The sequence below is a fragment of the Cynocephalus volans genome, chromosome 10, assembly GCF_027409185.1.
Source record: "Cynocephalus volans isolate mCynVol1 chromosome 10, mCynVol1.pri, whole genome shotgun sequence".
Classification (NCBI taxonomy): Eukaryota; Metazoa; Chordata; class Mammalia; order Dermoptera; family Cynocephalidae; genus Cynocephalus; species Cynocephalus volans.
Genome location: NC_084469.1, coordinates 77805929 through 77830515, shown reverse-complemented (window position 1 = coordinate 77830515; position 24587 = coordinate 77805929). Strand labels below are relative to the sequence as shown.

Genomic DNA, 24587 nt, shown 5'->3' with positions numbered 1-24587 from the left:
TTATAAAGTAGTCTCTGTTTAGTTATATTGAGAAAAGGGCAGTTTCCTGCATAAATGACAAAGTACAATCATTTATTGGTTTATTTTGTCTATTAAACACATCAGTCATTCATCATTTAAATATCTGACTTCATTAGAAACCATTTTAACACCTTTTCTCCCTCCTGCCATAAAAATACAGTAAGTAATTTGCTTAAAAAAACTAGGAACAAGTATTCTGGTTTCTTCTCACTCAATAATGTTTCTCAGTGATAGCAGTTTGTAAATCAGTAAGACAGTAGACTAAAGACTGAGATTCAATTGATCTTCCACTTAAAAGTGCTGAGCTATGGAACCTGCTCTCTCTACCTCTCCTTTCCATATCTAACATATGTACAACTGAAACCACTGATTTGAAAACTATTAAATAGTGCTGAATTTCATCTGCTCTATTAGTTTAAATGAATGCACTTACCTTTAGCATTATATTCAGAAAAATACTTAAGCCTCAAGTTCCCCAATAATTTGGAGTACTAAACTAGATAACCACCCTAAGACACTTCTGACAGAAGTAATGCACTGCTTAGTGAGAGACTTCCAAAATCTGCTGTTAGAACCTATGCATACATGGAAAACAAACACTGATAATCAGTCATTGTTGACACAGTTTTACTCTTCAGGCAGTCCTTTGCCATTGGTCAGCTTTAACAAGGCCAGAGTCCAGCAGGAAAGTGCATGGTGCACCAGGTTCACCACCTCTTAAGTTGCTACTGTTTTCTCTTCTTTACTGAAAGGTTGTACTGAGCCAGGCTTTACCCATGACAGGCCAGCAACATGAACACTTTTATTGTGCTGTTCTTCAGGCTTCTTCTAGGCACAATGAAAAACAGATGTTAAAAAAGTGACTGATGAGGTTTCAACACTGTACAAACTTGTTTCCCAAAAAGTGACTGGTATGTAATGAGTGTTCTCCGATGAAGACATTTTAAAAAAGAAACAGTGAGTCAGCCATTTCAAAAATAGCTGTCTACTTACTTTCTGAGTCAGCATCTTCTCTCTGGCTTCATCATGTACAGAAGGATTCCACGGAGAAAAGCTTGAGGGAGAGAAAAATATTTAAAAACTATTTTGGCTTACTAAATTTGTATTACATCCATTTTTCAATAATTAAGCCAACTCCTCTAATGAATAAAACTTAACAAGGAACAATACTTTAAGTAGTAATCTTTAAATAATTATTTGCCAACACGTATGATTTAGATGTTATCTAAGTGATTTTCTCACTCTTGTACACAAATTATCTCATTTAAGCCTCACACCAATCCCTGAAGTACTACTACTTAAAGAAAGCAAGACGGTAAATTAGGTAATTGCTCTAGGTCACAAGAGCCAAAAAGTGTAAAAGCCAACTAGTCCTTCTGCTGAGTCCAAGCCCTTAACAACTATTCACTGCTGCCTCCTCAGCAGTACCAATGTTGCTGAAGAGCTAAATCACCAATTCTTCAGTTCTCAGGCTCTCTTCCTCAAGATCAAATATAGTGCTATAGGAACCGACCACTCTCACACTAAGCAGTTTCCCTCCGTTCAATGCAGCTGAATCTGATGGGGTATGGCAATTTAAGAGGGGCTCTAGTTAAAACTTCCAACTGAAAAGTCCTGACATGTGAATGAATGAGCACATTACAAGGATCCTTAGGAAACCAAAGCCACTAAATAACTTGCTATTAGCATAATGTGCCAGACACTGTAAAGCTTTTGGTTTAAGAGCTCAGGAGGCATCAGAAATCAAGTTGACACCAAGTTATAAAGGTTATTGGCTAAAAGAGTATCCATTTCCTTTTAAATAACCATTCTAAGACCACCTGGAAAATGGAAGCACAATACTGCAAAGGACAGTTCATTTAGATGACATAATACTTACCTAATTGCATAGGGGTCTTCTATTTTAGGTTGGTCAAACAAACGAGCAGTGCACACCTTAACACTGTCAACCACTTTACTTTTAAAAAGCTGAACATCTTTTTCATATCTGTGTTAAAAGTTTAAATCATAAAGTTACCACCTTAATCTACTTAGCTACATTTTCAAATTTTTCTTAACAAAGCAATAGTAACATACAGTACTGCAGCCTCTGGGTTTAGGGGACTTGCTGTATCAATCTTGTAGAAAACTCTCCTTGCGTACATTAATACTTGCCAAATATGATTATGGTTCCGCCTAAAGGGAAACATGGCATGATTACTGAGGCTTCCTCCTGCTGTCTTATGTCACTAGAAGAAACACTTTTTTACCTACCTCCATTTTGCAAATGCTCTCTTCACATCCAGTTCACCTGAGGTGGGGTCAACTAGCGGGTGAAAGACGGGAATATCAAACACCAAGCGCTATATTTAAAGAGAGACATATCCTTTAATGGAGGCATTGGAGCTTATTAGACCTGTAGAGGTAGTGGTAAAAGCAGCTTCAGCACAAGGCAGTCATGTTGTTAAAGTCAAAGAGCTGCCTCAAGAGGGATACCTAACTACTTTTACCATTTTCCTTTAAAGCTAAATTTTGCAATGAAGAGGGGGAAAGTCACTGTCCGCTACAGCATGCTATCACCAATCACACAGTAAGTGCTGCAGTACAGCTTCCAGCCTCACATGCACACTCTGAGCTGAGAAACAAGGAGAGTTAAAGGCAAAGGATGGCATGACAGAAGATGCAACAAAGTGCCAAAGGCACCTTGAAAGACTAATGTGCAGACAAGCATTTTGGAAATTGAAATGATAAAAGTATTGGGTCAGGACAGAAACCTTTAAGCCCTCCTTGCTGACCCACAAATGAAGCTAAACTATATCTCCTACTTACTGGACAGTCACCATCTGGATAGTTATCAGGGATGTAAACTGTAAACTTAAATACACCATCTTGATAAAGTCCATGCCTTATGAATATTACTCCAAACCACACTATAGGGAAAAAATAAAAATGGTTAAGGCCTAAATTTGTGTCCGAGGAACCAAATATGGTATAAATTTAGAGTGAATCCTTGTCTTACTTAATGCAGAGCGATAAGATGGCTGCACGTAGACGCCTGGTAACTTTTGCTTCACAACCAAGGTACTAAAACAAAAACAGCACAATAACTTTATGGATGTAAATGACACCTATAGATCAAACCACCCCACACTCATTTTTTGAGAAAAGGATTGGTCCCTCAAGGGGCAGCTGATACCCAAACCATATAAGCTAAAGTCATTACAATCTCTTAACTGACACAATTTTGAGCATGGACCCTGATTGCTACCCATTTATTGGCTTCGTAGCACAAGGTCAAAAAGAAATGCATGAGCCAACAAAAGTCCCCAGATTAAGAAATGGAAATCAAGCAAGGTATACACAAAGAATCAAATTTTCCTCCCAGAAACCAGCTTCCCCAAAACATCATCCTGGAAACCAGCCTGTAGGTAATTCTGAATAATGCAACCTGATGTCAAGTTCTAGACATTAAATTTGAGATAAATGAGAGTATTTGTAAAAGTATTGTTTTTGTGACTGCAGAGTACAGATCTCACACACACATTCAAAAACTTTTTAATTACAAGTTCAGGTAATTAGGAATACATTAAGAACCCATGGAACTGCTGTCACGTAGTTGTCATTTTGAGTTTGAATCACCAGATCACGCAGCAGAGAACAGGGTTTAGATCTGCAGTGTTGCTTGGTGGAGGCAGGCATCTATGTGAGGCTCTCAAATTCACCCCCCAACTCAGACACTTGAATGCTGTGGGCTTTGCTAGGGAGTGAGAAACAGCGGATGCTGAAAACAAGGGAAAACAAGTATACTAACACGAAGGCTCCACTGGCTTTTTCTGGGACCTATTTACCCACTGACAGCCATTCTGCTCTGTTCCTTGCAATTACAGCTATGAGCCTAAATAAGGCTGTGATCAGACCTTGAAAAGAACAATATTTGCCTAGGGCCTTAAAACATATTAACCTGTCAATCCTCAATTTTATCGAGAAGTAGCTTATTGGGCCTTAGTTTATTTGCCATCACACTTTTAATAATTCTATAAGTTATCTATACCATTTTTAAGTCATTAAAATTCAGCGTGTCAGCAAGCATCATGGTTGATAGATACATCTACTAGAGTGAGGTTTGCCAGAAAGGCAATTTTTGTTCTAAATAAAGACAGCAGATTTAATTACTACAATAGAAGCCTGTCCAACTCACTGCCCAGACTCAAAAAACAAGACCTCCATTATAAAGCTAAAGTGACCCAGCCAATTACACTGGAGCCTCTGACCCCCTGACCATTACAACATTAGTACTATTGAGGGAGGGGTTAATGATGCTTTTAGAATAACTTCATATACAAAGGAATTTTTAAATGATGGAAATTAAGAATTCCCCAAAATTTGTCTTTTTAATAAGTTATCAAATCAAATGCCATCTGAATCCATGTGCTGTTTGAGCCCCTATGTGCCAGGCACTGTGTTGTCACTACCAGCATTTTCCACAAGTGCTTAACTCCTTGCACTCTATAGATAGGTGTCACTTCAGTCCAATTGCAGACTTTTCTGCTGAGTCAAGTTTTTTCTTACAAGGAGCCCAAATCTTTATAATTTCCCTGTAATTGCCAAGTCCTCCCTCTGGGGGCCATACAGAATAAGTCAAATCTCTTCCAATGACAGGCCTTCAAATATATGAAGCCAACTTTAATAAGCACTTCTTAAGCTTTCTCTTCTCTACAACAGTGGTTCCAGTTTCTTCAGTTGTTGATCCCTAAAATCTGGCTTCCTTACCCCTCTCTACAGGGCCCATCGCCTCATTCTGTTAGGAAGCCTCCTACAAGGTGATAACTAAAATGGAGCACAGTCCTCCAGGTGGGTCTGACCCAAGAATAGATAACCATCCTCCCACTGTCCCACTCTACAAAAACCTCTTCAAGAAGTGAATTCCTCACTTCTTACAAAGGAAATCAAAATTAAGTTATTAAGTTCTTAGACTACTGGTTCTTAAATCTTAGTTTCTTCCTCTTGTTTCTAAAACAGATATGGAAATTAAAGCACACACCTGCCTTTAAATCTTATTTATCCAAGCTCCAAATAAGAACCATTATATTTAAGAGAGGATATTTACAAAACACTACCTAGGTCTTGGTTAAGAAAGATTGTTTTTGCCTGCAGTAGTGCCCAAAGTTCTATATTCATTAAGGCTGATATTAGAGGGGGATGGGTTTGAGCTTTAAGATTAAATGACTACCACTTATTGAGTTCATCAGATTAAATTTCATTCTTCACCTTCAAGGACCACTCACAATTTAAACAAATATTTGTTAAAAACTTACAATTCTGCAAGAAGAGAGTACTCCAGGTAGAAGGGTCCATAAGAAGCATGTGTGCCATTTGTTGACTGTGCTGCTGGGGCAGGAGATGTAGGCTTAGTTATGGGCAAAGCATTTTTGGGAATAGAAGGCAGCTGTTTCTTTGGCACAGTTCGTGGTGGACTGCTTTTCACCTCCCCTGATAACGTCTTCTCTTCACCTTCAGATCGCTATTGAAGATGAAGTTGTGAGAATATTTGTTAGGATGATTCTTAAATCACAAGAGTACAATATTAGCTCTGTGACTAAATGAACATTATTCTTTTACAAGGACATTCTAACACTAACACCATGATCAAGATGACTTTAAAGTCCTTTGAGCAGGTAGGTCATATAAAGAGCAGACAAAGCTGAAGCAAGACTAAAGCATTAGGGAAACTCTTTCATTAGCTGTATCCTATAAGGACGATATAGTCAATATTTACAGGATTAACTGAAACAGAGAAAGAAATGGTTTCTTCTGGTGGCCTCAAAAAGAGGGCAAGGGGCTACCAAGCAATTCGACAACTGTGCAAGTCTAGAAACGTCCCCTTGCACATGCTATAGAAGGTCAGGTGCTAAAAGCTCAAAATAAGTAATGTGAACTGAAATTAGTCACTACCTGATGTTAGCATTTGGGTTAAAAACAAAGAATGTAGCTTTCTCTTATGTGCTTGGGTCTGATTTTGATCTCATCCCTAATATGTTTCCATATTTGGAATATCACCAGCACAAACTATTATCCTTAGTCAAAAACAAGGGCAAAATGAGTCAGAGACTATCCTGCCATCTCAAAGGTACCTTGCTTGGCTCAAGTACAACCAAAGGCTGTTTAATTAGCTGTATGAAAAATGTTTATCATGTGCATAGGAAAAAAGATTGGTAATAGTGGTCTTCTCTTAGAGGTGGAATTATGGGTTATTTTTATTTTCTCTTGCTTCTCTGCATATTTTAAGCTTTCCTAAAATGAAAATGTATTATTTTTTTTAAAAAATTTATTTAGAAAAATTAAGTTAGTGCCCCTCCAAGTCTGACTTGACCATATTGTACTGGCCTTTCCCAAGGCTTCTGTAACCCTGAAATCTTCAAGTTTAATAGAAAAACTACTATGAGGATGTGTCACAAACTTCATCATGTGTAAGGCCCATGGCTCACCTGGGAGAATGTGGTGCTGATAACACCAAGGCCATGGGTTTGGATTCCTATTATAGTGATAGCCGGTTAGCTCACTTGGGAGAGTGTAGTGCTAAACAACACCAAGTCAAGGGTTAAGATCCCTTTACTGGTCATCTTTTAGGGGGGAAAAAAAAAATTCATCATGTGTAAATATAACCTGAATGAAAATAATCTTAGAATTGTGATTACCAGAATGATATCTGAGATGCAATCTCAGTTTCAGACACTTTAATTGACAAAATAATATTTCTCAAAAGTAAAACCTAAACTAGAAAAACCAGGTGATTTTGTTAAGATTACAGGTGACCTTGATATGGATTATTTAGCTTTATTGTGACCCTCTTTTCTGAGAGAAAAGCAAATAGGTTTCCTCACTATATTTATCAGCTACACCTACTTTGCGTACAGAACTTGTAGACATGCTCCAGAAAGAGTTCATAACGTGTACTTCAAACAAAGAAGTTCAGTGGTCTGTGTCATCAATCTCTTCTGTCCTCAGCATTCACTTTACCTTAAAACAACATGGGAAAACACAGAAATATACCAACACCAACAGTTAAGACTTCAGAAATATGGTTAAAAATTAAATCAGAAACCCTAGAGATACAATATAATGCTATATAATATATAGTTGTTAAAACCTAGGAAATGTTTTCAGGCATCTTCAGATATAGTTTCCTTCTGTACTTCCTCTTCTGGCTGTAATTTCTTTTACACCTTGAGATGTTTACAAGAATTTGTGCACCAAGTCCCTGGCAAGGATTTAGAATTTTAGTGACACAGTTCAGCACTGGTGTCAGACATTCAGAAGATATAGACTACAACAGTTGCTACTAGCATATCTAGGCATTTAACTAATGAGAAAGCTGGATTCAGAATGCACTGTACCCATACACACAAAAGTTGTATCAGTTATTTCCAGGGTTATGGGAACAAATGATAAAGATCCAAGGTGGCTGATTTAAGAGTGTCTTAAATGAGTTGTCTCAAGTACAAAATAATTCCCTCCAGCAAAACTGTTAACCAAAGAAATAAGAAAAACAGGGAAGATATAGCATACATATGTAGGTAAGGGGAGAAGAGTGGATACCTGAGTCCTGTTAGGACTCCCCCAAGAAACTGCCTTTTTCAACTGCTAAAAATATGGAAGCTGTGCAGGATTAGGCATTTAAGGAATTGCTAAGCAGTAGATCTATAAATGCAAAAGAAAAGCGCAAAAGAGACATTTCACAAACACAAATCTTCCACCTGAAGCTTCAAGTAGTGGATAAGAAAGCATGTCTCAAAGATCACAAAGTCAATTGGTCATTTACTAAAAATACAAGAAAAGCAAAGGAAAAGGAGCCAAGCTCAGCAGTAAGAACAGCACTTTCTCTGCTTCGGTTATTTTCCCTCAGGCTCTGTATGTTTAAAGAAGAGATCCTTCTCTAAATTCCTACTGGCACCTTAGGCTGAAAGTGAAAAGGATCACAACTTAACATTTTCCTACATTCATAAAAAGCAAATCATTAGCAAACCATACAACAAATGTCCCTAATCAGCAATCATTTGTTCTCTCTGACATCCTATGACATCCACAGGTGGCTACCAGGCTTCCAGTGCCTATTACTGCTGTTTTGCTTTCCAAGAAATAATGCCACCCAATCATTAAATCAAGAGGAATGAGGATCCTGGTTCTTCCACTAACATGTTGACTTATATCTAATAAGTAGCAACAGCTCTACAAATCTGCCTTTAAAGGTGACTATGACAAATGAAAACAGTTGGGACATCAAAAACATGTGAGGCATGTTCCTGTTTGGCCCAAACGAAACATTAGCTTTCATATATAACAGTATCTACAGTTAGATCTAAAACCGTGTGACACTCCACTGTCCTCTCAGACAGACCTGATTTAACAGAAGACCCCCACTACTTGGGAAACAGTGGTGCTCCTGGCCATGTAAATGTACGAGTATGGAGCAATCCCTGTAAAGACCCAAATCCAACACGTTATGATTCTATGACTTTGCCTTTAAAAATTAAGTAAAACTTGTCCCCAGTTCTTCCTATCTTTAAACAAGGGGTATTGTCGACTGCTGCCTAGCTTTGCGATGGATTTTTTTAATCCGGTGTTTCTGGCAGTAATGTAATCACTAGAAATTATAGCACACTTTTCAGGAACTGACTACACCATTTATCAGATGTCTAGTCTGCGACAGGCACAATGTGACATGGTCCAACAGGAATGACACAGATGGACACAAGCTATGTCCTTGTCACGAGGAAACGATTTAGAATTTCTGCTGGTTCGGCACTGAGAACAAAACATGATTGCCTGCCTTTATATGATACAGCTTAGTATCTTTGGCCTGTACAAATGATCCGTACATGTCAGAGCCAAAACTAAACACAAGGGATGCTGTTCCTCCTGCGTGCCATAGTGTCTCAGTAGACACTAACACCACATCATCCCAAAACAGACTTAAGAAATTTCACATTATGAGGCGACAGAGCAGGTCCACAGAACGGACACAACCCCGGCTCACCCGGCTCGCTGGGGACAGCTGGGACCCGCAGCCGGCCTGGGACCGGCACCCTCGCTGGGGGCGGAAACCCGTCTTCCAGCACGCAGAGAATCTGGACAAACCTGTCTCGAGGTGATGCAAGGCGGGGGCCCTGTCCCGGCCTCGCAGCTAGTGTGAGGCCAGCCCAGCGCCGGAGAGCCCAGAGCTCTGGTAGGGGGCGAAGGGCCTCCGGGGCTCGGCGACCCTCACCCCCACCCCCCCAGCTTGGGTTGACGGCCGGGGAGGGCGGGCTCCGGACGGGGCGAGCCGGCTGAGCCCACCACCCTTTCTCCCTCCGGCCGGCCCGGCTCAACTCGGCTCACGCCACAGCCCCCGGGCTCCCGGACCCGAGGCTGCCGGCGCAGCAGGTGCCTCCAAACGCGCACAGGTGCCCGGCCCCGCCCCCGTGTCCCAAGGCGGCCGCCGTCGCAGCGGTATCGAGAGTGCTCCGTAGGACAAATGCCGGGCCCGAAGACGCTGGTGGCCAGCAGCCACTGACTGCTCGTTCCTCGTGTACCTACCAGCTGGCCGGGCACTGCGCCTCACTCTGGTGCTTTCAATGCAGAGCTCTCGGCTGCCGAGTGCCGTCACGTCCCGACAGCATCTCCGGCCGCCGAGCCAGCCCGGCCCCTGCCCGCTCCTGGCCCCGCCCTGCCCTGCCCTCAGCGTCGGGCTCCTCCTCCTGCCCCACGCCCCTGAGCCCGGACGCTTCCGCCCAGCCTCCCGGCGCCAAGTGGCTTCCACACCTGTCCGTCAGGGACGTTCTTCCGGGGGCGTTGGGACGCAGCACTCGGCTCAGCCAATCAAACCAGCTCTTCTCGGGTGGGGCCGCCCTTGACCCGCCCTCTACGTAACATCCCCAGGAGCGATCTGTCAGTTACGGAAGTATCAGTCCCCAGGGAGGGATGGGGAGGAAACAAAGCAGCGCCGCGACGTAATTGGTCAGGGCGTCCACCAGTCACCATAGAGACCTGCCCAACGGTTTGTGCGTGTAGGCCGCAGCCGCGGCCGCACCTTGCCGAGGTTGTGACTGCGGGTGTTGTAGGGCCTGGGCGCCCGGCTGGTGTCCCTGCCCTGAGGGGAGACTTGAGGGCCAGCCGCGCACCGTTTCAGCGCTGCGAGACCGGGCCTGCCACGTCGGGGTCCCACCCAGGCGGCCGGAATGGGGATGGCTGGGTAGCTGTCAGGTCGGAAGAACGCTTTACGTAACACTGAGAGACGCCCATCTCTGCACCTCAGAATGGAGGAGCGAAGGGCCAGAGCTGGAGGGAGCTAAATTCCAAGTCATCCCTTGGCACAGCGCAGCCAGAGGAGCTTTATACAATGTACATGCCGGCCCCAACCTGTAGAATCCGAACGGGGGGTGGGGCGTGAGTACCAGTAATCTACATTTGTCCCACGGCCCCCTGCTGATTCTGGTGCACGCTGAAGTTTGAGAACCTCTCCCGTCGCAACCTAGCTCTGGTCCTTTTTTTCTTTTTTAACCAACAAAACCGCACTTTGATCTGGAACAGTGTTACCACATCTAATCCTTTATTCTCAAAAGCCTTCCACGGGTTCCATTTCACTCTGAATAAAATCTAAACTCATCCTCGATTTCAAGACACGACCTATTCTGGCCTCTTTCCCGTATTCCCATTTCCTTTCCCGTAGATGTCTGTCTCCAACCTAATTTTGTGAACACTGCTATTGGCTTTCACACCCTCCTTTTCTTGCAATAGTGCCTCCCTGTGAGATGTTCCTCCAATCTCTGCCACCAAAATACTAAACACCCGTGACATCCCTCCCCCCAAATTTCTACCCCTTTTCTAGACACCAGTGGCACTGACTTGTGTCTCTGACACCACCTAATTCAATATCTAACACTCAGAAGAGAAGAAATATTCTCTGACCAGGTTGTTTGTCTAATTTTTGGTTGTCTCTGAGATTCTGGTAAATGACTTATTAAATGGCAGGAAGCCAAACTCCCCTGATGTTAATCCCAAAGGTTGGTTCTGAAACCTAACTTCCTCCCCCAGCTAAAAACATTCCTGAGCCACTTCCTTTTGTCCAGTTCGGATATACTTAGGAATGTTATAATCCCTTAACATTAGTCTTGAGATAAAAAGCAGGAAATCCTTTTTTTCTGGCCACAGGTGGTCTCCCTTGGCACCTCTCTGGCTCAGTTCCTCCTGATCTTCTTTGCAGGCTCATCCCCTCCCCCTGCTTCAGTTTTCACCAAGGACTCACACATGTATTTCTCCAGTTCAAGTCTGTCCACTGAGATTCAGATGCATGTATCCAACTGCCCACTTGGCACCAGATGCCTCAGACATGTACCAATATCAGAGTGCTTATGGCTGCACTTGCCAGGAATCCCAACTCCAGGTGGCTTACATAGCAAGGGGATTTCTCTCACATGGTAGGGCAGTCTCCAGGGGTGGGACTCCAGGCACTGCTTTCCTCAAAGTCTCTGGAATTGCACTTTCAGGTAGCAAGATGGCTGCTGCCATTCCAGGCACATCTAATGTCTAGCAAAATAAAAAGTATTTCTTTCTTCCAGCAGTCACTTTTGAACTGCAAGAATACCTTTCCCAGATGCTCCCCAGAAAATGAGTCACTGAGTCTGCCCACAACTAAACCGATCAAAGGCAAGTGAAAAGATTGCCTTGGGCTAATGAAGATTTAAATCCTGGGTCCCTGGACTTTCAGTGGAGAAGAGACATGATCAGATTTGTATTCTGAAAACATCACATTGTGGAGAATAGATGGTAGGGACATAAAAGTCAGTGAGCAATTGGAAAACATCGCTGTAGTTCAGGCAGGAGACAATTGCGTGAATTTGATGGTGGAAATGGAGAACTGAATAAGTCGCAGAGATATCTAAGAGGTGGAACTTGGCCATGGGTTAGATATGGGGGAGATGAAGAGGGAGGTATCATGGATGAGGCCTAGGTTTTTGGCTTGAGTGGCTGGATGGGCTGTGAGGCCACTTGTGAGATGGGAAACAGTAAGCCATAAGCTGGTTTGGGAATGTGGGAAATGGGAAAATAATGAGTTCTGTTTTGGATAGGTAATATCTGGGGTGTTTCTGTAAGGACTATTGCTTGTGTCCGTGATACCCATTTTCCCCTTCATTGCTGATAGAACCTCAATTTTGTTAAGGAGTTCGAGCCCTTCAATGATTGCTCTTTGGGCAAGGACCAAACTCCCCATGGCTGTAGGTCCAGCCCCACTTGCTTCCAGGCTCCAGTCACCCTGGCATTCTCCCAATTCCTGGAGGTGCGATGCTCTCCCACACTGCCCCACCACAAGAGGCCACCTCTTTGCGCTGGATGTTCCCTTTGCCTGAATCATTCTCATCTCTCCTCCGCACAGATCTCAGCTCAAACACCACTTCCTCAGGGCAATTTGTTGTTTGAAAGATGACTTGGTTAGTTTTTAATTGCCCATGCTGGACTATAAGCTCCGGGAGGCAGGACCATGTCTGTTTAGTTCCCCCTTGTCTCCCCAGCATCCAGCCCAATGCCTGGATGTAGTAGATATGCAACAAATACTTGGCAAGTGAGGGACAGAAGCAACTAAAGTATATTTGGAAACCAACCTACATGCCCCCAGCTCTGCACCAAGAAAGTAGCTCATTATGAAAATCAGCATGATTTATTCAAAGGGAAAAGAGGAGGCAACTTGAGGAACCATTTCTCTTTAAGTTTCATGTTTTTAACTGACACAATTGTACATATTTATGAGGTATGGTGTCTGGCTACGACAAACGCTACTGTGAGGCTAAGGCTGATGTCACAAATCCTGCTCACAGCACCAATTGTCTAGCTCTTAATCCTGTTGGTGATGCCAATTGTAAAGCTAGGTGACCATGCTAGTTGTCGCGGCTCTTTTACCTGCTGGTAATCCTGCACCGACTGGGCCAATGGTTAAGCTAGGGCTGGGTCTGGAGCTCCCAGACCCCTCAAGCCCATTCACAGACTGGGTCACAAACCCTTCACATGCCAGCCTGGGTCACCAGACCCCTCCACGCCAGGCTGGTACACCAGACCCCTTCAGGCAGGTCTATATGCTAGGCAACCAGCCACACGGTCCTTGGAAGCTGCAGGTCTGCAAAAATCATGGCCACGCAGAGCGGGCACCCAAGGCAGTGAAACACCAGCCAAAGCAGTGCTGTCTCACAGGCGCGCTTACTCCATCCGTACACAATGTTTACAGAACCACCCTGAACTGGCTCTGAGGTGAGAGGAGCCTGACCAAATTATTCTATTTTCCCAACATATGGTGTGATCTTTTGATACATGTATACATTGTATGATAATCAAATCAGGGTACTTAACTAATCCATCACCTCAGACACTTGTCATTTCTTTGTGGAGAGAAATTAAAAATCCTCTCTTCTTCCTATTTTGAAATATACAATATACTATTGTTAACTATAGTCACTCGACTGTGCAATAGAACACCAGAACTTATTGCTCTTATCTAACTGTAACTTTGTACTCATTGACCAACCTCTCCCTATCTGTATTAGTCCATTTTCTGTTGCTTCTAACAGAATACTCAAAACTGGGTAATTTATAAGTAAATGAAATTTATTTCTTACAGTTTTGGAGGCTAGAGAGTCCAAGGTCCAGAGGACACATCTGATGAGGGTTTTCTTCATGGTGGGGTCTCTGTACAGAATCCTGTGGCAACACAGGGTATCAAAAGGTGAGAATGGCAAGAGCTCTTTCATGTGCTCTCCTTATAAAGCCACCACACTCCATGATAGCCCACTAAACCCTTAACCCATTACTCCGTGAACAGATTAATCTATTCATGAGGACAGAGCCCTCACGATCCAATCACCTCTCCAAGGCCCCACCTTTAAAATACCATAATTGGATTTTCCACCCTCTTAACACTATTACAATGAGGATCACGTTTGCAGCACATGATCTTTTGGGGGACACATTTAACCCATAGCACTATTTCCTCCTTCCCTCCCCTCCTCAGTCTCTGGTAACCATTAGTCTACTCTCTACTTTAATGAGATCAACTGTTTTAGTTTCCACATATGAGTGAGATTGTGGTATTGGTCCTTCTGTGCTTGGCTTATTTCATTTAGCATAATGTCCCCTAGGTTCATCCATTTCGTCACAAATGACAGGATTTCATTCTTTTTTATGGCTGAATAGTATTCCATTATGTGTATATAACACATTTTTAAAATCCATTCATCCATTGATAGGCACTTAGAGTAATTCCGTATCTTGGCTATTGTGAATACTGCTGCAATAAACATGGAAATGCAGATATCTCCTCAACATACTGATTTTATCTCCTTTGGATATATCTCCTTTGGATATTTCCAGTAGTAGAATTGTTGGATCATATGGGTACCATTTCTTTAATATTAAAACAAAGTTCTGAGGAGAAAAACCATTGACCCTAAACCATACCTATAAAACATTTTTAATTGCTTCATATTATATTTGCTATTCCAAATTTTGCAGCATATCTGATATATTTGAGTCAAAATATTCTTTTTGTATCAGGACTTAAACAATATGTGTTCTCAATGAGTAATTCAGGACTCCTGCTCATGTTATAGTCAGCAAATTATCCACTGGATTCGTTCTTCTTTTGGTCTCTGGAAAATTAACTGTACAAAGCAGTTTGGGTCACTGACTTATTGCTAAAGGCCTTGACAGAAAGGAGGAAGGGACGAAATGGTTAGTTGAAACATGTACGTTTTATACATGTATGCACACATGAGCCAATGTTTTTAGCTCACCCATTTGCCCCTAAATCTTTTTCTGAAGGGTCTACTCCTATAACATGTCACTAATTACACATGTTGTTCAAGATAATGAGATGATCATCTAGCTATGCCTTTTAATGTCTTAGAAAAAATATTGTATAATTAGCACATCAAAACCATGATTTTATGGATAGTAACATTTAAGATGAGAACAAAGTAGGCATGTTTTTTTTTTAATGAGTGAATTTCAGAGAAAATGTTAAATAAGTAATAGTCCTATAGTTAATAATGATCTTCAGATATGGCATAAATAATGAATTTGAGAATTATTGAAGGTTTAGAAACACTGCCATAGAGGGATGATGTAGCTTTCTTCCCTTCTACATCCTCACCTTTCGGTACAGTTCTTGCTTACAGCATCACACATGTACTTCCAGTTTTTGGTTGTATCACATTTTCCTCCTGCCCTATTACCCATAACTCCCAGCCCTGGAAGTCATTGGGTAGATGGATAGATGGATGTATGAATTTTACAAAATTAAATGGCAGTAACTGATGGACCACTGTGAATATTTATGCCTTAAGGAAAAGTAACTAATGAACAATGTTGCTGTTCATGCAGGGCTCAAAGAGAGTTGATTTCCTTTTATAATCAAGCAGCATTTTGAACAAGGCATGACACTACAAATAACTACCCATTCTCTTAGCATGCTAATGACTATACATACCAGCCACAAGAGCAATCTTCTCTTTGACTGATGTTATCTTTGGAAAGCCACCTCACACTGTGGTTTCAAAGTGTTTGGAAAGATGATAAAGGCTGACAGTCAGTTTTAGCTAGAGTGGCAGACTCAGAGAAAGAAAACCAAAGAGAGGGAGAAAGCAATATTCATTCATTGATAAATAATTCTGGGTCTGGTGTGGGAAAGGCACTATTCCAGGCATAGATACCTTTCTTTCTTGCAATAGGTAAATAGCAATTAGCTGAAAGACAGGGAATCTCAGTGACTTTGAGAGTCACCCACCAAATGACATTGTCACAATCATTTATTTCAACATTTTATTGTGAAAACTTTCAATCATACAGAAAAGTAGAGTGCGGGCCGAGCCCGTGGCGCACTCGGGAGAGTGCAGCGCTGGGAGCACGGCGATGCTCCTTCCGCGGGTTTGGATCCTATATAGGAATGGCCTGTGCACTCACTGGCCAAGTGCCAGTCATGAGAAAAGACAAAAAAAAAAAAAAGAAAAAAAGAAAAGAAAAGTAGAGTGCAATGAACACCCTTATACTCACCACCTAGATTCAACAATTTTTGCCATATTCAAGGTTTTGCCATATTTCCTTTTCCTATGTGACTTTTCCTCCTGAGTCATTTAAAAAGAAGCTTCAGTCATCATGACCTTCACCTCCTTAATACTTCAATGTCTACTAAGAGCAAGGATGTTCCCTTACAGATCTACAGTGGTACAGTCACCACACCTTAGAAAATTCACTCTAAATTTCTAGGCTTGTTTCATGCCCAACTTGTTTAAATTGCCCAAATTTTGACACACCAAGAAAAAAAGATTTTATAGCTGTTGCTATAGGCTGAATGTTTGTGTCCCCCAAAATTCATGTTGAAAACTAATCACTAATGAAATGGTATTAGGAGGTGGGGCCTTTTGAAGATGTTTAGGTCATGGGGGTGGAGCCCTCTTGAATGGGATTAGTGCCCTTATGAAAGGAACCCCAGAGAACTACCTTCCCTCTTCTACCATGTGAGGACACAGCAAACAGATGGCTGTCTGTGAACCAGGAAGAAGGCCCTTAGCAGACACCAAACCTGCTGGCACCTTGATTTTAGACTTCCCCATCTCCAAGACTGTGAGAAATAAATATCTGTTGTTTATAAGATGCCCAGTTTATAGTATTTTGTTGTAGTAGTCCAAATGGACTAGGACAGTTACATTTTTCTAAACCAGGATCCAATCAAGATTCAGTCATTGCATTTGGTTGTTATGTCTCTTTAATCTCTTTATTCCAGAATAGCCCTTCTACCTTTTTATTCCCCTCAGAACACTGACAATTTGAAAAGACCAGGATATTCTGCATTCTGGATTTGGCTGACTGTTTTCTTGTGATGTCGTTGAACTTGATTCTCTATCCCTGTATTTCATGTAAACTATAAGGTCTGATGGCTTCCTTCAATTCGGCATTTTTGGCAGGAGTACCTCAAGTGTGAGAAGCTTATATGACTCTTTGAACTACTGAGTTAGTAGAATTGCACCCTGACAGTTGTGGATGAACCAACAATTAAAAACAGAAATATACTTTTTACTCGTAGAGCTAAAGCTAGGGTCTGGAGCTCACAGACCCCTCGAGCCCATTCACAAACCCTTCACATGCAGGTCTATGAGCTATGTAACCGGCCAAAAGGTCCTTGGAGCCTTGGATGAAGAAGGAATAGTCTTTGTTCAGCACACACACATCTAGGAGCTAGGCAGTACAAAGAGAAACTCAGAAACTCAACAGCTACCAGCAAAGTCCAAAGACAACAGCCAGCAGAGTAAACATGCTCTATTGTTAGACATGAGCCCTCTGCTGCCAGCCTGTTTCACAAACTGCAGAACACACAATAGCTACAAAACAAAACAGATGCACTGGTGCACATGTGCACTAATTCCACCCACACAACTTGTTTACAAGAAATATGCTGCTGGACCCCCCAGTCAGACCTGAGCCGAGGGAGCCTGACTAAATTATTCTGTTTTCCCTACAGTACCAACAAAAGTTACTTGAATATCTGGTACTATACACATTAGTAAATTGTGAAGCTTTCAGTTGGGTATTGTAGTCATTCTATTTCCCACTTTTAAGGCTGACTTACTGTCAATAACTTTGTTATCCCAAGTACCAATGAGTCCATAAATCAGACTTCTTGTGGCTACTTGCTGGATACTTACTGCTGGTCAAGTTGAATCCAGTTTAAAAATAAACTGAACATGGTTCAGAAGACACTAGGTGGCGAACTATGGTTACTGAGCTAGTAACTGGGAGGAAGGCAGCAGGATCTGAAGGATGCACTCCACAGTCAGGCATGACCTACGTCCTACCTGTGGTCAAGCCCAGGCCTCAGGTTCTTGATAACTGGTATGCTGTACGTTCTTTCTTAAAAAGTCCACCTGTTTTTCCCCTCTGTGATGTGACGAGGTACAAAACATTTCTTAATGCGTCTGAGAAGAGGAAATAAAGACTGCTTGAAGGAATATTAAGACCGGGTACACCGTTGCTACCTCTTGGGATGTTTATCTCCACAAAGGAAGACGGTTGCTGTACACCCTAACGTGTTCATCTGAATGTAACTTGTTTCTTCCCCAGTAACAGACAGCAGCTTCTTTTGACACCATTTATATGGCCCTTCCTCTTGCGGCTGACACATAAAACTTCCGCTACTTGGTCTAACTCAGCTCCAAGCCCGGGAAGGCACTGGCTGAGTTTAAATAACCCAGTTGACCTCCTCCTGTTGGGTGGTTGAGTGCCCTCTGGTGGACAGTAGGAAGAATGCAAGCAGCAAAGCAGAATTTAATTCACCTGTGTTTTTCTCTCCAAGAACATTTATGTACATTTTAAACAAATCCATGCTTTTAAAAAACATCCTGAGTCTACATTTGAATTCCTGAAAAAATCATGCCTAAAAGTGTTTTATATTTTCCTTAAACAAAGTGCTTAATAATCTGAAGCAGGGTGGCATCGCCATCAAGGGTTCAAGTACAGAGGGAGGGGTAAATTCAAGAGAAACACGTTCACTAAGCTTTCCAATGAAGATGCCTTAAACACTCTATAAGTATTATCTCGCCTAAGAAAATGCATGCCTTGGACACCCGGAATCTCCCCATCTACATCTGCATTCTTCCCACCCCATCAAAACCAAACCTTGGAATCTGCATTCCCTAGAATATAAATGACTACTGAGTTTAACCCTTTCACACACACTAGGGCTCAAAGCCCTAAACTAAAGAGATGAAATGCTAATGGTAGAGTTCCCAGTACTGGCCCAGAGCTTAGTGATGAATTCTGTCTTCCATAGGAGATGGTCTGGGGAAATGAGGGGATGGGGGAAAGGGTTAGGGAGAGGGAGGGCTGGCAGTGAAAAGGTGGGGTATTGCTGCACCCCCCCACCAAGGCTCCACACTTATGCTATATAGGAGTGAGTGTGTCAACATTGCCTAGGTATAAGGCCAGCCCCAAATGACTAAGGATCAGTTTATAAACCTGGGACATGGTGCCTCTGACCAAGGTTGTGTTTAAGTGGAAATGCTGGGGTGGAGATGTCACTGGGGAGGTGCAGCACTCCTGGTGATACAAGTCACTTGACAGGCCATCACCTTAGGGTCATGTGACCTAGCTACTCAGGACAAATATTTACCTTAATCACTGGTTAAGTAGCGCTGCACTGGTGGTACTGGTCTGGTGGCATCAGCAGACTTAGGCAAGAAAGCAGATTAACCCAGGTGATGATCTCTCTGGGGCCAGCTGGGGAAATCCCAATTACCAAGAGGGCTTGGGAGAAATCCCTCAACCTCAAACACCACCCATCCACATTGTCACAATGGCTATCAATGTTTCCTTGGATCTCTCTTCTGTAAGTCACATGACATTGGGTGTGGTAGGAGGCTGCGTGTAGCTACTGCTCATCTTCCCTTCTGCAGCAGCCACAGTCACTTAACCCTGAGCCACCCATGCCAGATGCAGGCTTTCCAGAAACATGGGCTGATTACAGGGTGCGTCACTATTGCTTCCTGACCAGAAATATCACTCATCAGTAAAATGCAATGTCACACACAAGTGGAGGGGGAGAGGACCAAAGGATTACACTGCAAAACAGATACTCCCCAAATCATTCCTGTGCCTCCACTGCTACTTTCCTGGTGCAAGCCACGGTGCCTCTGACCTCTGGCCTGGATGAGGGGCCATCCTCCTCCCTGGACTCCTGCTTCCCCTGCCTCCTTTCAGTCTGTCCTCAGCATGGCGAGCACAGGAAGCACATTAAACTTTGGTCAGGTCATGTCACCCTCTGCTCAAACCCTTCAGTGGTTTCCCATCTCACATGGGCTAAAAACCCACGAGGTCCCAGGTAATCCAACTGCATCACCTACTCCCCCATCCCCAGCTCCCTCTCTGACTTCATCCCCGGCCACACTTCCCCTCCTCATTCCACACCAGCCTTGATGGACTCTGCTGTTCCTGGGACACTCCAGCCACACTGCTGCCTCAGGGCCTATGTGCTCACTGTTCCGTCTGCTGGGAATGTGCTTCCCCCAGATATCAGCACAGGCCACTCTCTGAACCCCTTCAGTTTCCTATTTATCACTGAGTTCTTCCCTGACCACTTTATTTAGAACAGGAGTTCCTTCACCTCCAGCACCTGCTTTATTTTACTTCATAGCATTTACCGTCATCAAACATATTAAATATTCACGTTTATGGTCTATCTCCCCCATCAATCCCTATCCCTGACCTGTATAAACCCAGAGAAGGCAGGGCTTTTTTTTTTTTTTTTTTTTTTTTTGGTCTGCTCTGGTTATTTCTATAACTCTTACACCTTAAAAAAAAAAAAAAAAAGGCATGGCACATAATGGGCATACGTTACAGGTCCCCCAGAATTCACACAGTGAAGCTCTTACCCCAGGCACCTCAGAATGTGATCGTACTTGGAGACAGGCCTATAAAGAGGTAATGAAGGTTAAATGGGGTCATATGAATGGGCCCTAATACAATTTGATGACTTTGTAAAAAGAAGAAATTTGGACACACACAGAGACATCAGGATGTGCTCACAGAGGACGACCACATGAAGAGGCAGCAAAGTGGCCATCTGCAAGCCAAGGAGAGAGGACTTAGAGGGGACCAGACCTGCCAGCACCTTGCTCTTGGGCTTCCAGCCTCTAGAACTGTGGGAGTTCAGTTTCTGTTGTGTAAGTCACCCAGGCTGTGGGACTTTGTTATGGCAGCCCTAGCGAACGGATACAGCTTGTAAATAATTGTTCGCCAAGTGAATGTCTTTGGAAGGTCAGAAATGGTCGCTCCCTGTGCAGCTGTGGACCAGCCTCTGTTCTCCTTCCCACACTAACGTGTCTGCAGCACAGCCCTCGCTCCGGGAGGAATCTGTCGATGCCAGGAAAAGCTGGCCTGTGATTAAGATTTCCCCACACTCTGTACTAAAATGCAGATGGACCACATTGGAGATCTTCAGGGGATGACTGTGCCAAGGTGCTTCTAAAATTTTAGCCAACGGCCTGTAGCACAGTCAGCAGAATTGGCCTACGGCATCTCTCTGACTACATTCAAAGTCAAAAAACCCTATAACCAAAAAGACTCATAAAGGTCACTGTCATAGTGGTAGCAGTAGTGGTAGTAATTCAGTTGTCCCTCAGTATCCGCAGGGGATTGGTTCCCGGACCCCCAGCAGATACCAAAATCCTCAGATGCTCAACTCCTTTAAATAAAATGGGTTAGTATCTGCATATAACCTACATGCACATCCTCCTGTATACTTTAAATCATCTCCAGGTTACTTGTAATACCTAATACAATGTAAATGCTATGAACATAGTTGTTATACTGTGTTTTTTATTTGCATTATTTTTTACTGCTTTTTTTTTCCCATTTATCTTTGATCTATGGTTGGTTGAATCTGTGGATGCAGAACCTGCCTTATGAAGGGAAGGGCTGATTGTAATACAACAGCGATGATCAGAGCCAGCACTTCCTGTGCTCTTACTTTGAACCAGGCTGGCAAGCGCTTTGTAAATCCTTACAATAACCCAGTGAGACAGGAGCTCTTACTGTCCTGCCTCGCAGATCAGGAAACTGAGGCTCAGAGAAGGAGGCCACAGCTGCAAGGAGAAGCAGAAACGGAATCTGTTTTTATTTTCCCCTCTCACTAAGCTCCGTTTCTCCTCCTCCAGATAACAGAACCCTAATTTCCCCTGGGGACCACTGTCTCTAACTTGTTCTTTATCCAGGTGGTTCAGAGGGGACCGACTCCACCCCCAACCCCAGTTCCCAGTGAACCAGGACTGACCAATCAGAGCAGCCCATCCCTTCCCACCCTCCACTCCCTGCACTGGTCCGAGGATTGTCATGTGATACAAATTAGTTTAAAGAGCCCCTGTCCTGGGGTTTTAGACTTCTGGCAGAAGTCTTAGGAACAAGAGGCTCCTGTTACTAAGCTCAGAGAACGTTAGCGCTGGACTCTACCATTAGCAAGACTTAGTTCTCATGTCCTTCAGTTGGGCAGTCCCAGTTCCCAGCAGGGCGAGTCTGATGGTTCTAGCACAGGCCAGGCCTCTGTTCCGCATCAGTGTCAATGGCTAATGCAGGGGGGACACAAACCACCAGTCACTCACAGAGGCTGCAAGAACATGATATGATAAAATGAAGGTCAAAGCTCTTGACGGTCACAACCTCTCCATGGGTAAAAATGGGCCCCAACAGCTTGGTCCCAGCATCCCCACTGATTCTGTGAGCTGTCTTCACCAATGGCATGTTCACAGAATTCTCTAAGTGGTGGGCACAAGGCACATGTCTATAGCAGCCCAGCGGGTAATGTCAATGTGAGCCAGTAGATCTAAAATTTCTGGTGCTGTGGCCAGGCCGAATGCCTGCCTAGTTATGTTGCTTCTAAAACAACATGGGCCAAAGAACAAATGACCAAAAACAGCCCAGGCTGCCAGTTTGTAACCCCTGCAAAGCAGATAAATGTTGCTCATCTGGGCTGGATGCGTGCATTCCTATGAGAGATCCTGGGAAATTTATCAGCCATCGATCTCCATGTATTTGGGTAGTGGCCCAAGGAAACAAAGATCTAGAAAACATGTCCTGTTTATGTGAGGGATAAATAAATGAAGAGTGGATGTAGCATTTGACTTCAAAAAGCTTGCCATCTAGTCAAAGGGAAGTGACAAATGCAAGAGAAAGTGGTTACTGCATCAGTCCCTGCCTGGGTGGGCCCCACGGGCTCTCTCAAGGGGACAAGACATAGGTAGCCACCACAGCCACTTTCATAATTTGACATGTGACTCTTGCACTGGTGAGAAACCCATGACAGGGAAGATGTCATTTCCATTATGAAAAACACTCTCCCCACAATCCTCTTGGCTGAGTGGCTCCCAAGGCATCCACGATCTCTTCTTATTTTTAGTAGCAGGGTCACATTTTATTATTATTTAGCATTCTGCAAACCCACGGACAAAGTGCCATTGTCAGTATTTAAAACACAATTTACAAAAATGAGAGAACAGCCCACTCCAAAACAAGTGGGTTGTCAATCAGCCGTGGCTGTCTATGCATTTGTAACCATTTTTCCACAGTTCTGCCGCCTACACCTGATGTGAGGGAGAATCTCACTTATGGATTCTCTCAGAGCCAGTGTTGCAGGGAGTTTGGTGAGGACTTTGTGGAGCCTAGGGGAGGCCTCCAACCACCGGGGCATTTCCCCACTTGCATGGGTCACAGCTCTTATTTCTGCTTACACATGGCACATCTGACTTCACGTTGGTAAGAGGGAGCTTGAAAAAGATGGATTTCAGCACAAAACAGTCTTGTCTCCTTCCTTCTGATGCGGGAGGAACGGTCTGGGGGGCCTGACTCCCGGCCTCAACCCACCCCATCCTCTTACCAGGTTCTTGACTCCACCACAGGAAAGAATTCAAGAACAGAGTCATAGTAGAAAGTGAGAACAGGTTTAATATAACGAATAAGATACACAGATTTCACAGACAGAGTGCAGCATAGCTCCAGAGACTGAGCAGGACCCACACCAAGTTTAACACAAAAGTAAGAAACACACACTTAAAGTTCAGTACACAGTGCAGGCTGGCTCTAGAGAGTGAGCAGCCGCTTGCTGAAAGTGAATTTGATACAAAGCAAAGCATACACACCTCAGCCAGTGAAGTGCAGGTTGGCCCCAGGAAAGTGGGGGCCAACAACACTGCCTTCTGCTGGGATTCAGCTTTTACAGTTTCTTTATCTAGTGAATGTTCAGTTAAGGGGGGCTGTTCCTGGTTATGTAACATCTGGTCTTGCACATGCTCAGCTGGTCTCCTTTTGGAGCATGTTCATTGGTCAAATCCAATCACGAACAAGACATATTCACGGATATTCTGTGCTCTCTGGCACCTCTAGTAGAAGGTCATTCCACTACCAGGGTTATATAACCCTTCTCTACTGAGCATGCCCAGCCCCTGGATTTGCATAAGCCAGCCCCTTGTGGTCTCAATTTCCTGTTGGTACCAAAAATAGGTCTAAGTAGCAACAGTAACTTTCTTCTAGGGGAGAGCCTAGAGGAGGGGCCTGAGACATCAGGGAGGGGCATGTCCTGTAACCGAATCCAGGTAAACCAAGCACCTCCTATCTTACTTCTGCAAACCACTCACCCAACAGTGGGGGGAAAAGGCAGAGACGTGCATCAAAGGAGCAGCCCCTTCTGAGGTAGGATCATGAGAGATGATGCACATTTTGGCTCCAGCAAACCACAGCAGAAGGGTCATGACCTTTTTCTGCAGAATTCAGCTGGGTTGCTTCTTTGGCCAGGTCAACGAGTTACTAACTTTGCAGCTTGGACCTACAGAGGGCAAGGACTCTAGGAACAGAGGTGCTTTCCTCTGAGATGCAGACCTATGGAAATTGGTAGGTTAACTTCACACTGTGGCTCTACCACCCTTGTTTTCTCGTTGCCTAATATGGGAGGAGCTGGAGTCATGCTTCAGATTCTTTGGTGGTAATGCCCTTCAGGAGAGCACACGCAGCCACCAACATCCTCCACATGT

The 24587-nt window shown here is 43.6% G+C and overlaps 2 protein-coding genes across 5 annotated transcripts in view; one reads left to right on the top strand and one right to left on the bottom strand.

The window, feature by feature from the left end:
- The window catches only part of RBL2 (RB transcriptional corepressor like 2), a 63765-nt gene extending 60399 nt beyond the window's left edge, over positions 1-3366 (top strand). The window contains exon 23 of the mRNA XM_063109308.1: positions 2526-3366. The gene's annotated coding sequence lies outside the window, so the exon portion shown is untranslated. The remainder of the gene's footprint in view (positions 1-2525) is intronic.
- AKTIP (AKT interacting protein) lies at positions 56-9703 on the bottom strand. 4 transcript variants are annotated; one of them, XM_063109310.1, is made up of 10 exons: positions 9574-9703; positions 6904-7017; positions 5316-5521; positions 3020-3084; positions 2830-2930; positions 2275-2363; positions 2098-2196; positions 1901-2008; positions 1015-1075; positions 56-849 (listed from the first exon to the last, which is right to left on the bottom strand). In XM_063109310.1, the coding sequence occupies exons 2-10, from the start codon at positions 6943-6945 to the stop codon at positions 739-741; spliced, it is 882 nt and encodes a 293-aa protein (XP_062965380.1). In that variant the 5' UTR covers positions 6946-7017; positions 9574-9703; the 3' UTR covers positions 56-738. The 4 variants fall into 4 exon arrangements, with proteins under 4 accessions (XP_062965380.1, XP_062965383.1, XP_062965382.1 ...); XM_063109313.1 differs by having other exon boundaries at positions 56-846; XM_063109312.1 differs by lacking the exon at positions 9574-9703 and adding an exon at positions 9136-9443.
- Between the last annotated feature and the right edge of the window lie 14884 nt (positions 9704-24587).

Excerpts from the sequence above, each read along its gene's own strand:
- AKTIP (XM_063109310.1), bottom strand. The coding sequence starts at position 6,945 with ATGAACTCTTTCTGGAGCATGTCTACAAGTTCTGTACGCAAA. Across the intron at positions 5,522-6,903 it reads CTACAAGTTCTGTACGCAAA|CGATCTGAAGGTGAAGAGAA; the intron begins GTAGGTGTAGCT and ends CATCTTCAATAG. Across the intron at positions 2,931-3,019 it reads ATCTTATCGCTCTGCATTAA|TGTGGTTTGGAGTAATATTC; the intron begins GTAAGACAAGGA and ends TTTTCCCTATAG.